The sequence below is a fragment of the Periplaneta americana genome, chromosome 1 (assembly GCF_040183065.1).
Source record: "Periplaneta americana isolate PAMFEO1 chromosome 1, P.americana_PAMFEO1_priV1, whole genome shotgun sequence".
NCBI lineage: Eukaryota > Metazoa > Arthropoda > Insecta > Blattodea > Blattidae > Periplaneta > Periplaneta americana.
In genome coordinates this window covers 79,007,661-79,022,377 of record NC_091117.1, presented here as the reverse complement: position 1 = coordinate 79,022,377, position 14,717 = coordinate 79,007,661, and the positions used below count along the sequence as shown (strand labels likewise).

The following is a 14,717-nucleotide window of genomic DNA, read 5'->3' as shown; positions in this document are numbered from 1 at the left end:
CAAAAACAAGTGAATAAATACAATAAAACTGATCACATGTTAATATTAGGAGACTTGAATGCCCGAGTAGGAAATGTACCAATAGTAAATATAGTGGGAGCATTTGGTGAAATTACCTTAAATGAAAATGGTAAAACACTACGAGATTTTGCTACTTTTAATCAGCTTAAAATTACCAACACCTTTTTTCGAAAGAAAGACATAAATAAATATACTTGGAATGCAAGGGGCTCACGCTCAATAATTGATTATGTAATAGCCAATAAGAAAATGTCTTCCCAAATTCGAGATACCCACGTATTTAGAGGCAATGATATAAGCTCCGATCACTTTTTAGTTACTTCAAAGGTTGAAATATGGGCAAGATGGAAGAAACTAAAATGTTCAACGAAACTTCAAAATCAGAATTTTAAATTTAAGGTGCATCTTCTACAGGAAGAGAGTATAAGGAACTTATACCAACAAAGACTCACACGTGAACTGCAAATGGTTGAAACTAAAGACAATATTGAAGAAGAATGGAGTAGGTTAAAATCAGCAATATTGAAAATAGCTAATGAGGTACTTGGAAAAAGTAAAACATCAAATCGGAAAAGGGGTCTGAAAATATGGAACACAGAAATAGCTAATAGTATTAAAGAAAAGCAGGATGCTTATAAATCGTACTTACAAACACGAACGGATGAAGCTTGGGAAATATATAAACAGAAAAGAAATAAAACAAAAAATTTGATAAAAAGATCTCATAGTGAATCTTGGGAAAGATTTATTGCTAACATTGAACATGACATCCACAGACAGAACGTAGCCTTTAAGCTTATGAAACATTTGAATAAAGCAGAGAAAGATACTGCAAGTATTAACATTATTACAGAACACCAATGGATACAACACTACAGAAACTTATGGTATGATGAAAACTATGAAGAGAATTATTATGTAGAAAGTGACAGTAGTTCTATAGATCAAATAGACATAAAAGAATTAGAAGCGGCTTTAAAAGTAACAAAAAATAGAAAAGCTACTGGATTGGACGGAATTAATGCTGAACTAATTAAATATGGTGGAATGATATTAAAATTCTGTTTCCTTCATTTTCTGAACATGTGTTGGAAAAATTGTTCAGTGCCCATGGAATGGAATACAGCCAAAGTTATTTCCCTATTCAAGAAAGGTAATAGAAATGACACAGGAAACTATAGAGGAATAACCTTATTAGATGCAGGATATAAAATCTATGGAAAAATTCTTAATCAAAGATTACAAGCTATTGCTGATGTAGTAATATCAGAGGAACAATCAGGCTTTAGAAAAGGACGCTCATCTAGTGATAATATATTTATAATGAGGCAGATTATTGAAAAACGTCGAGAGTTTGGTTTGGAAACCCACTTAGCATTCATTGACTATGAAAAAGCTTTCGATAAAGTGAAAAGACCCCTTTTATGGAAAATACTGGAAATAAGAGGCTTTCCTAAGCACCTTATTAATGCCGTTAAGAGTTTATATGTAAATACCAAAATAGTTATTAGCTCAGGTTTTAAAGTGTCAGAAGCAATTTTAACAAATTTAGGTGTTCGACAAGGGTGCAGTTTATCACCCACTCTGTTTAATTTATATATTGACGATCTAGTTTTGAAGTGGAAAGATGAAATACAGACTGCGATTAAAATAGAATCTAACACACCTTTAAATACTTTACTATACGCTGATGATCAAATAATTATCCAGGAAACAGAAGATAACCTACAAAGAGCAGTGTATAGATTAAGCCAAAACGCAATATTTTACAATCTAACTATATCTGCAAACAAAACAAAGATAATGGCTTTTAAAGGAAAAAATCCTGTTAGATCTAAGATAATAGTAAATGGAAACATTTTAGAACAAGTATCCCACTTCAATTATCTAGGATGTGATATTAGTTTTAATTATGAGAAAGATATTGAGAAGAAAGTTAATAGATTTCAGATGATATGTGGAACAATTGGAAGAACTTTAGGAAGAAAAGCGAGAAAAGAAACTCAAATGAAATTTTATAAAGTTATGGCTGTACCTACTCTTATATATGGCTCTGAATCATGGACAATAACAAAAAAAGAAGAATCACGTATACAATCAGCAGAGATGAAATTTATGAGATACGTAAGAAGATGCACTAAAGCCGATAAAATAAAAAATGAAACAATAAGATCAGATCTCAATATTTTCTCAGTACACGACATGGTAGAAGAAAATAAAACAAAATGGAAAGATCATGTTGACAGAATGGCAGAGAATAGGCTACCAAAGAAGATAATGAATTATCGCCCGATCGGGAAAAGGGATCTGGGTAGACCTCGCAAGAGGTGGCTGGACGATAGAGACCGGAACAGGTGATATCACCTAAACCTTGAAGGGAGAAGAAGAAGAAGAAGAAAAAAAACTATTTGTACTGCACGTGCTCGTGAAGTACGATGTGGCAATGTTGTAAGCTGCCTTGCCCCCACTATATGTCTCTCTCGACGCAAGCGCTGGCAAACGACCGCCTTTCGAATTGCCGTCGACTCTAGGAGTGACATAGGCTATTCAAAATATATCGAAATAAATTAATAAATTGTGTTAAAAATCGGCGCTGTCTGTCATTTCTAAATAACTTCTTATCATGTCCGTTCCTTATTTCGATTGAAACAAAACAAATAAATTAATTTTAGGAATTGGAGGTAACTTATGTATTAAGATATATTGTCTAAACTGTAAGCAGAACAAATGGCTCGATGGAACTCTACACAACGATAAACGCGACTAAAAGAAACGTTGGAAAGCCAAAACAAAATAAATAATTCAGATTTACTACACATGTTTAACCCAAAACTATCATACGAAGACTAAAATTCGTAACTTTCACGTGATGATGTCAATGGACATTACTATATACTCGCTCCTGATACCGCCTGCGAAACCATTAAATACCTCCCACATGTCTCGGCTGCTATTTGGGCTGCGTAAACAAAAATGAACGGCTGAAATCAATTCCTTATACGTGGTTAGACACTATAATTTTTAAATTGCTATATTTTACGACGTTTTATCAAACTGCAATGGTTATCTAGCGTCTGAGTGAAATGAAAGTAATAATACCAGTGAACTGAGTCCCTGGTCCAGCGCCGAAAGTTACCCAGAATTTGCTCTTGAGGAGTTGAAAGAAAACTCCTAAAACAACCTCAACCAAATAAATTGTCTCAACCATGATTTAAAGCGAGGCTCGCTCGTTTCATAGGCATGCTAATTGTTAGTCCACAGCGTATTGTATATATACCAAATTTAATTTCAGCTGGACTAAAAGATAGTGGAACAAAAAATGTTAAATTAAACTTCATTTATACTTACTTACAAATGGCTTTTAGAGATCTCGGAGGTTCATTGCCGCCCTCACATAAGCCCGTCATCGATCCCTATATTGAGCATGATTAATCCAGTCTCTACCATCATATTCCACCTCCCTCAAATCCATTTTAATGTTATCCTCCCATCTAATCTCGATCTCCCTAAAGATCTTTTTCCTCCGGCCTTTCAATTAATACTCTAAATGCATTTCTGGATTCGCCCCTACGTTCTACATGCCCTGCCAATCTCAGATGTCTGAATTTAATGCTCCTAATTATTTCAGGTGAAGAATACAATGCGTGCAGTTCTGCGTTGTTAACTTCTCCATTCTTCTGTAACTTCATCCCTCTTAACCCCAAACTTTTTTCTAAGAACCTTATTCTGAGCGGGTACCACAGGAATTTATTAATAGTCGAGATGTCGGTGATTCGATTTCCGAAACTGTTTATAATCCAATCTTTTGTTTAATGATACCATTTAACTGATACAGAGATACAAGTTTGATAAATTTGAAGCATATGAGAACTCTATACATCTCTGCAATAAGAAAATCATAAAAATAACATGTAACTTATTCTAAAGCCAGAAGAATTGCGAATTGAGTTTACGCTTCAATTTCTGCGGATGTTTCTTTCACTGGCAGAACCAGCTACCGCATCATCCCGATGATGTGCTTGTTGACACTCGACAGACATGATTACCTTCAGACACTGCGCAGCTATGTGGTCTAGTTAGTCGTTCTTTTTTATCTTGTCTAGTAATCATGCAGATTGCGTGTTGAGGAAACAAAAACAAGTCCCAGTCCGTGTTTGTGTCCGTCACGCAGGCGGCCTGGGTTCGAGTCCCGGTCACGTCTGGGATTTTTCAATAAAAATCCATAGTGACATTTGTGGCGGATAAGGTCGTAGTTGGGGTTTTTCTCGGGGTTCTCCAGTTTTTCCTCATATTAGACATCTACATCATTCCGTCGCCATTTCTCCATTTCGTCATCATTCTCTAGCATTCCCCGATCGCCGGGTGGTGGGCGACGCACGGAGGTGACTGGCCTAGGGACGAGGGGAATTACTTGCTCGAAACCTGAGTAAAGTATGATTATTTATTCCTGACAGTCGCCGGCAATGTGCGCCTTGGTCAGGCGAGTCCATTTAGTTACGCCAAGGGGTGTTTGGGTTAGTCACTCGCTTGCCTTCGGAACGATCGGCTGTCATGCGTGCGGTAGAGCGGTATGTTTCTAGTACAATTAAGCTGTACTGCATTCCTTTACCGACCGCTCACCCTTATCTCTACTCCGGAGCTCTCCCCACTACTCCTATTACTTCCCTTCTTTCGCGTCGCCGAGCTGTCAGGACTAAATAATCGGTCTGTTCGCAGCGAATCTTAGTGTAGTCAGCCGGTGTGGGATTGGGAATATGCCTAGCTTGAGCGTTAGCGCAATAGATCATAACAGGTCGCAGTGCTGGACCACAGTGCCCCATTCCCTTAAATTCAATTCCGTGTTTATATATTCTGAGGATCTTACCATCTTCACTATCATAATCATCATCATTAAGATATGGGCCTATTAAACAAGTGACAAATCATCTTTTAAATGTAGTTTTGATCTCCCTACGTTTTTTCATGCTGTAGCTAGTGGTGTCGTTCTAATTTTTAACAACCGGTTCTCTCCGTTAATAACTACAAATTACATAATTTTAATATCAAAGTATTAAATAAGATAATAATAGGGGGCAACAAATAAACGTGCAATGCAACATGCTATTGCAGAATTGTGTAGAGGAATTTAAAAACTCGCAAATGCTAACTCGTGTTACGAAAGATGGGAGTACAGAATATTCACAATACCGACTAGCTTTGAATATCTGGTCAATCTGACCACACCGAAAAATTACCTGGAATTTCCGAAAACGCATCTGCAATATCATCTACTGGTCAGGTCTGGGCGTAAATAACTCGATTGAGTCACTGCAGACCACCCATTAACTCCCCACTCCTACTTCCCCGGTTGAGATAGTTATGTTCCGGACCGATACGAGTACACAGGTACGCAAGCATTGCTGAATGACGAATGGTAAAAGACAAGCATCATAGCTTTCGGCTCTCCCTGGTGTCCTAAAGTCCACCACTAATGCACACTGCCTGACTGTGTTTGTTTCTAAAGCGGAGTAAGCGAAATGCGCATGAGCATAGTATCACCTTTCCTTTTCCCTTCTCTCTTTATGCCCAGGACTGATCTACTATTACATCGAGTTAATTTAATATTAACTATCTAACACGTCACCACCACTTCTTAGCAACGGTATATTATATGGTCCAGGGAAAATACAATGTGATATTTCTATGAAGCGACGGTGATGTACTGAATATTTACCAATTTAATTTTCCACTTTCTGAAATATAATTCACTCTATATGATTTATTTTACTTTTCTTAGACGTACCACTACCACCACTACTAGAAAACTTGATCGAAATCCTAACGCTTCATTGCAATACATTGATTGCTTTATGCGAATTAGGTTAAAAAAAAGCGTTGCTTTAAATTATACCGACCTAATGAGCAATAATGCAATCAATATTGTCAAAACTCTTGATGAAAGAAAGAATGGTTTCATTGAAATGGAATAAAAGTTGTAGCAGTAGTATTTAAAGACGAAAACGAAGTATCTTATTAATGTGCTTAATAGTGTATTTTGTAGTTTATATTCCATATATTTTAATTGTGTTCTTCAATATTGTTGTGTGTGCGGTAGCCTTTAGCATTGGACGGAGAAATTGTACACGACTCCCGAAGTAATGGCAGATGGGTTTCAAGTTTGCAGGCATATCATATTCCTGTCCTGAATCTCTGCACTCTTGGACAAGAAACAACAATGTAATAATAATTATGATCGCTTCGAGCTGTATTATCGTCTACTTTTACATTTCCTTTTCTGAAATACTAAAAGCTGGAACTATGTTAAATTAATGTTCTTCCTTTCTGTAAAAAGAAAAACTACGAGGGTCATGAGAATTACGTTAGTTGCAGTTGAAGGATTGAGGAAGAAGCACGTGTGTTCGTTTAGTTCATAGCATACTGTGTGTTTAGGTAACGAGGGCTAGAAATGGAGCCTACATGTGTCTCGGGTACTGTGACGATTGAAGATCAAAGATCGAGTCTTCATGTGGCAAAACCTCACAGAAATAAACAGTGGAGCTTACAGTGGACCGTAGTACAGTTTCTCGTTGGGTTAGTCGTTTTTGTGTCAGCTTAGACGATGATGCAAGACCAGAAAGATCGAAAACATTAACACATGAACGAAGTGTGAAACTTCTGGCGGAATTCTTCAAGAAGATCGTCGAGCGACGTGTGAGGAACTTTCAGAAGCTACGGGGATTTCACCAAATTCAGTATTCCGTATTTTAACAAAGAATTTGGAGAAGAGAAAAATTTCTGCGCCATGAGTCCCTCACTGCTTGACTGCTGAACAGAAGCAGAAACGCCTGTATATTGCAAACTTTATGACAGGACCATCACGAAAACGAGTAGACCAACAATCTACTGTAAGTTCACCACAAACTCAAAGCACTGTGGAAGTGTGGATCTCTGTGAGGGAGGGGTTTGCCATGTAAAGATTCGATCGTCACAGTACCCGAGACACGTGTAGGCTCCATTTCTAGCTCTCGTTACCTAAACACAGAGTAAGCTATAGACGAAACAAACACACGTGCTTCTTCCTCAATCCTTCAACTGCAACTGACGTAATTTTCATTGGTGTTGCGTCATCTTCTTCACAGTTCTGCCAACCTTTGCACTATTTATGAAATGACCCTCGTATTTTTAAAAACTTAAAACGCTTAACACCCGGATGTACGAACCTACGATATAGATTATTTCTGGAGTTTTTAAAAGAATTTTATGGTCAGAGAATAGTTACTTGTGATATTAAGTGACGAAATCTTGTATGGTGAAAGTTTCTGGTATCCTCACGGTGTTGCTCAGCTCATAAACTGTACAGGATCATGGAGGACATCCGCAATTCATTCCCACGTGCAAACAATGTCATATCACCAATAATATATTTTTGAAAGCACCTTCCAGATTGAGCAAGTACCGGAAGAATTTGCAAGAAGTATTCTTTTGACACCAGAGCCTGTGATAACAAGGTCCCCGCTTGGCTTGATGTTGCTGTGTTTTGCAGCGACAAGTTCTCCGAAATAAGAAGTAATCCACTTTGCTGATATTGACTATGGGGATACGTGTGAGACAGAGGTCAAAGTGATATCATAGCTACATCAAGTGTGCCTAAAAACTCGGCATATATCAAATCCAACTATGACATCTTTTCAAGCGCCATCAAACTACTGGAGACACAGAACTTGGAGCTGAGAAACAAGCTGAAAGCGCTGGACGCTCACATCGAATTTTTCAAGCAGCATGCGATGAGGAGGGAATTGCCAAACAGATTGTGGTAAACGTCCTAGCCAATAATGAGGGGTTACAGAAGAATAGAGAGATCAGCAGAGAGATGGAAGTGTGGTGGTCATGTGGATATCCCATGTGTTGCCAGATTTTAAATTTTGACTCGTCACTTGGTGTGTTCTGAAATTAATTTTTACAGATAGAACAAAAGAACCTAGAAGAATAAAATTAGAAATAGATGGTAAAAATAATAGAGCAAGTAATGAAATCTAAATATCTATGCATTGAGATTAATATCACGGACACAATAAATGAAAAAATAATACGTCAAGCCAAAACTGCCAACAAAATTGGAAGTTGCCTCAACTCTACGATGTGGAATAATAAAAATTTAAGAAACTATGATATGCAGATCAGTTGTAAGGCCTGTACTTACTTATGAGTCTGAATCCAGAGCTATAACACAAAAATTAATTTGGTAAATGGAACAGAAATGAAGATTTTAATAAAATGACACAAATGTCTTTAAGGAATAAAATCAGAAGCGACATAGTTATGGATCAAAATTGAACCTGCGACTAACTGGATAATGGATAGGAAAATTAAATTAAATGAACATATTGATTGTATGGAGGACAACAGATTAGTGAAGAGAATAATTATAGATTGAAAACCAAACGAAAAGAGAACTTTAGGAAACTCAAAATTGAGCTGGAAAGATACGTTTACATTGCATTGATGAGTGGATGTAACAAGCTGCAGACTTAATGAGAATGGAAGAAGAAGGAGAAGAAGAAGAAGAAGAAGAAGAAGAAGAAGAAGAAGAAGAAGAGGAATAGGTTAGATGTAGAAAATTTTGGAAAAGCAAAGTGATATTTTTTACCTTTAAATATGATTTTAATTCAATTTTCTCCTAAGAAATTACACCAACTTCTTTTTTTATGAAATGTTATAATTTGAACATTTCCCATTATGCAGTCAATGTTTTTATTTTTGCGAGGGCCTCGGTCACAATATGATAACACGCTAGAAATACCACTCCACACATCATCTCTTTATTCTTCATCTTTCACTGTTGCTACTTCTCGTCATTGGAATTCTCTGCCGCCTGAAGTCAAAGGCTTCCGAACTTTAATTTCCTTTAAATGTAAAATTAGAAAAATATCTTATGATGAGTTGCCAGACCTAACGCGTTGCAAATATTTAATGGAATGTGTTCCACTGTATTTATTCTTATTTATTTTTATTTTTATTATCTTTTTGTTTCTTGTTTTTATTGTGTAATCATGTAAATCGTGTTTATTTATCACTTAACGCCAATATGTATCCCACTGTTGTTTTTTTATTATCAATCTATTTTTGTGTACGTTTTATTCAATTGTCGGTTTCTGGTTTAATTATGTAAATCCTACTTCATTGTAATCTAATACTAATATGTATACTAATGTGTTTATTTTTATTTCTACTGTGTACATTTTTTATTGAATTATCGGCTTCTGTTTTTATGTGATTCGTATTTGATTCCAACAACATTAATATGTATTCCACTATGTTTATTTTTATTTTATGAGGTAAATTTTTATGTAACTACCTCTTTTGATCTCATTATGTACCTAAATTGTATCAGTATGTAATTACTTAATTATAATCCAGTTTTATGTTCAACTATGTAAGCAAGTTTTAAACCTGGTTGAGTGTAAGAGAAGACCTTACGGCCTTAACTCTGCCAGGTTAAATAAAGCCATTATTATTATTATTATTATTATTATTATTATTATTATTATTATTATTATTATTATTATTATTACACGGTTAGTGCGAGATCTGAAATATTTAGTGCATATGTAACAACATACTCGTATTTTGGTATTAGTGCATATTATTTGCTTTATATTTTGAGATTGTTAGTTCACATAAATCCCATCATCAACACAACCTTTTATTATAAACAGGCGAGGCCTTGGTTGCAGGCGTGTAAGGTCACGTCCGTGATTGACGGTTGACTCACGGCGATGCTTCACCCTTCCATCAGTATAAACGTGATCATTGCACCTTACTTGTAATACAAGGCTGTAGAAGTGACGGAGAGCAAACATACATTTTATTTGCGTAGCTGTGTGAAGCCAGATTCCATGGGTTGATCTTGATCTTCAGAGGAATGTTTACCAAATACGTCTGACCTACATAAAATAATTAGTAATCAAGGTTTTTTATAAGTATGCCAGCTACTCCTGAACACGTAATGCAGGCTTTATTTCTTCTGTTCTTTTCCCTTGACATTGTCTTAGACAAGTCACGAACACCACTTAGGTGGAAAGAAGTATTAATTGCCGTACTAGTACCAAGAGCGTGTGAATGCTCCTACCTTTACCTGAATGTTATGTTTCTTGCGTAATCGCATTCAAATAATAACACATATTAATACTTTGTTTGCCACTAATGATGTCTCGCTGAATATTAAATTTGATCCTGAGAATTACGTGAATAATTGTCTTGTATTCTGTTTCAGCGTAAACATTAACAAACTAAGCCAATTCTTAAATATTTTACGCATGTATATAGTAGTTCACAATCAAAATCATACACTAAGCTTTAAACAATAATTACACTTCAAGTTTGATGACATATTTTAAATAGGTAGTTTTTTTTATAAATTGTACATTCTGTAACAAACCCTTGGAATTATTTCTGTATGTTTTACATGAATAATATGTTAATGTAAGACTTCGTGCGTTAGAACTACATATACTCCTGCCACAAGATCATAAACAATTCCACTCGAAGTTCTATATGTTTTCTAGTTACCTACAATAGTACATTGTGCAACGAGCCTATAATGGTAGTAATTAAGACGCGAGTATGTTTAAGAAACGAGCGCAAGCGAGTTTCATAATTTTCATACGAGCGTCTTAATTACCATTATAGGCAAGTTTCATAAGATTTTTTATACTCGACCATATTTCTAACTTGAAATTATTCATAAGTATTCATATTATTCTTATCTGACTGGGGAGCGGAAGTGACCTTGTGCAATATCTCGTAAATTGTGAGATGTGCGCAGACGCGAAAGTATTGATTTTTTCCGAGGAACAAATTGAATTTATTTGAATATTATTTACAATTAACGCTAATTATTATAGTAACAGAACATAACCTTCTGCGACAGTATTGGATTTCCAGTCTCCGTGACGTTTCGCTAGTTGTCTTTCGATTGCATATCCGAGAATAATCAATACTTGCGCTTTCATATTGCTACAATGGTGCTTTCTGATTGGTGGAACACCTGAACTTTAATGAATAGGTGTACTTTAATGAGGTCCATTAAAGGGCTGCTACCAGGTGTATAATTACTACATTTCGGCATGGTCGAGCATAAAGTGTTTTTTACAATAAGTTTTCATTTAGCATCTCTCTTATTACTCTGTTACTAAAAAGCGAGGTTGTAGCAGAATGGTTAAGCCAAAATTCTTCCCATCAATCGCAACTATAAAACTGAGCAGGATGTAGTACCTGGTACTAGGTGCGCTGAGTTGTCACAAGTCATTTCCTGTTCTGGTGCTGAAGTGTCCAGAACTGATTGAATATTTGTGGCTTTACGTAATTCCATTGTGTCAGCAGATTGGTAAACATTCTGATGCAAGCTACTTTCATCGGGGTCACAGCGAATCTTAAATACCGTCACTAAATTGTATTTCCGTACAGCATTGTTTATTTCTAGTATCGCTAACGGTCGTAGTATCCTTTTTGTTACTCCTGCTGTAGCTGAATGGGTATACTGTCATGCAGGCGGTCCGGATTGGACTTTCGGTCAGGATTGGGAGTTTTCATTTGCAGAACCCGTAATGACACTATTGGCGAGGCGAACAAGGTCGCAGTTGGGGTTTTCTCGAGGTTCTTCCGTTTCCCCACATTAGGCATCAATATCATTCTATCCAATCTCCATTTCGTCATCATAACATTGCATTCCCCGAACGCCGGCTGGCGACGCACGGAGGGAACTGGCCTAGACATACATACATGCATGCATACATACATACATACACACATACACACACACATACATACATACATACATACATACATACATACATACATACATACATACATACATACATACATACATACATACATACATACATACACATTTTTATTCAAGTATGTTTTTGTATTAAAATGGTATCATAACTGAATGCATTATGTCTAGAATTTCTATAATATTGTGTGAAGACTGAAATGTCTATATCATTGGTATAGATAGGGGAGTAACCAGGAAATTAAATGAGCTAACTCTTTACTTAGACTTGGTCTTTTCCTCTGAAGGCATACATATTATTTCATTCTGTAAATGCAATATTTGTTCATGCATCACAGTGGAGGGGAATGCAGTAAATCACTGCAGTTGAAAAGCCCTCAAAAGTTAAAAAGTAAGCATTTAATTTAGTTTAGTTTGGTTTGAAAGCCATTAAATAATACAAAGTTAGAATAGGCTTAGTCAAAATTAAAATTATTTACATACAAATTAATGAAATTTACATTCGAAATATCCCTGTACTCAGTAAAAGTTTTTGTTAAAAATTCCGTCTTTTAATTTAGTTCTAAAAATTCTAATATTGTTAATATTCCTAATGTTAAGAGGAATTTTATTAAAACGTTTCACAACCACAACAGAATTACAATCTTGGCTAATCTACATTTATGAAGAATTAGGTTACTGTTATTTCAAGTCTCATGAAAATGTGCGAGATATACTCATATAAATGTTCATATATAGAACATTACACGTACGTATATTAGCAAAACATGCAATGAATAAGGGTTTACAATGTTCTCTTGGGCCATAATCCTTAAGAATGCGAACAGCGTTTTTCTGAAGAGGAGAAACATCTCTTGCATTGACACTTTCCCCACAGTAAAATTTCATAATTATTCTAATGAGACTGGAAAAAAAAACACGATAGGCTTTTAATAAGGCACGGACAGAAGCTACTGTAGGAAGCTGTGTAGTTGATCCATGATGTAGCTGTGTTGTGCATGGGGAAAACGGTATTTTGTTTTAGTGCAGGTGAAGAGGAATGTTGCTTTTGGCTACAGATAAATGCAGTGTTAGCTCCTGAAAACCTCTAAGAAAACATTTGGTAGTTGGAGAACTTTTATTTATTTCTTGAATTAAATAATTATTATTTATCTAATTGTCTAATTTGAGTGCCCTGGTAGAAAGTCAGGTCTACATCCTTTCTGATAGAGAATTCGGAAGTAATGTTTTCATGTCGAACAGTAGCAATATCTTCCTTAACTGTGCTTCCCGCTCAAGGACATGGATCCACAATCTGACCACGGATCATCTCGTTGGCTCGTAACTGTAATTGTTTTAATCTTCTTAATAAGTAAATTACCTTTGACAATTTAAAATACAATGCTCGAGTTTGTTTCTTCCATGTAAGTTTTCTAAATTTTATAATGCGAAACTGTTGTCATCGTTGGTCAAATGATTACCAGGTTTGCTGCTTGATCTGAGGTTAACAGATTCAAACTCGGCAGAAGACAATAAATATCTTGAAACGGACCCGACTATTAGAACAGAGACTTTTAGTGGTTTATAAATAGGTTTACAAAAAAGTCCATTGTGCGACAACCCATGGAGGGCCAAAGTGTACCAGATTACTGTTGGCCTCATGTCCACATGTCTCAGCAGAGGCAAATGATCATCCAACCAATACGGACGTAACGTGTGGTTACCACGATGATTTTCCCAGCCATTATAGCTGGCTTGTGAAACCTGATTTCGCTCACTGTATCTCCCCATATTCATCATTACTATGGGTGGGTACCAATCCCATACACTGCCGAAAATTTCATGAGAAAATGTCTTTTTCCATCAGGTCTTCAGCCAACTCTCATTCCGTACAGCTAGTCCAAGAGATGACGTCTTAGACCACGCAGCTACGGCGCGAAATATAACCACATCTACAGTAAGTACAATATTTATATAAAGTTCCCAAACTAGAGACATATTTGCAAAGAATGGGAGAAGTTGTAGGTATATGTTCATTTTGTGTAGTTTCAGAAACTTGTTTACACTCGCTTATTCTAAACTTCTCTCGAGTGACTTCCAGCAGTGGTTGCCAATCTTTTGAGTGTGTGATGGACCTCTTGAAACCCTTATTTATTTTGGCGGACCCCCAAAATATGTTATATAATCTAGGTTGATAATCATTTCCTAGTCGTTAAACATTTGTAAAATGTAATGAATTAAACATCCTTAAATTCGCAGCGATATTAAATTTTAGTTTTAGCTTTGAAATATAATCTGAAAATACAAAGAGCCATATTCATAGACATTTTTAGCGCGGGTTTCCGGTGGATGATCAGCGAACTAAACTTTTTCGTATTCATAAACCAGTGTTAGCGATATGATATGATATGAATCCTGTACAAGTAATCAGTCGATAGCCAGGGCTAGTTAACTATTACAATTTTATGAAAATGCTGTTGAATATCACTGTCTCTTTGGTAGTCATTCACAAGATAAGATATCTGTGGAATGTATATTGCTGAGGTGTCCTCCAGAAAGAGAAAAATTTGAAGAGGCATTCCTTTATTTTAGTGCTGTTGATCGATCAAAATATTTAATCGATTACCTATTTGAATTTAATCGATTAATCGAGTTTTGATCGAGTTGAAAAATGTTTAAGATTCTGTAATACACAATTATTGTTAAATTTAGCTTGTGTTCGATGATAAGCACAAGTATTAAATGTTGTATATCTGTATATATTTATCGTTATATTACAAAACAACTATTTTAATTACTAACATAGGCTATTTATTATGAGGCTTATAATTTATTGTATCAATTTATCCGGGAATTTTTGAGACAAACATAAATAACAAAAAGTTTGAAGACTCACCTAGTTAATACTTCTTCATCCATGATTTTAAACATATGAGTGCAT

General features: G+C 35.7%; 1 protein-coding gene across 2 annotated transcripts in view; it reads left to right on the top strand.

Moving 5' to 3' along the window:
- The window catches only part of LOC138697101 (solute carrier family 2, facilitated glucose transporter member 1-like), a 299,093-nt gene that overhangs the window by 49,827 nt on the left and 234,549 nt on the right, over positions 1–14,717 (top strand). For both annotated transcript variants that reach the window (XM_069822708.1, XM_069822696.1), the window contains exon 2: positions 13,644–13,733. In XM_069822708.1, coding sequence (XP_069678809.1) covers positions 13,644–13,733 — 90 coding nt within the window. The remainder of the gene's footprint in view (positions 1–13,643; positions 13,734–14,717) is intronic.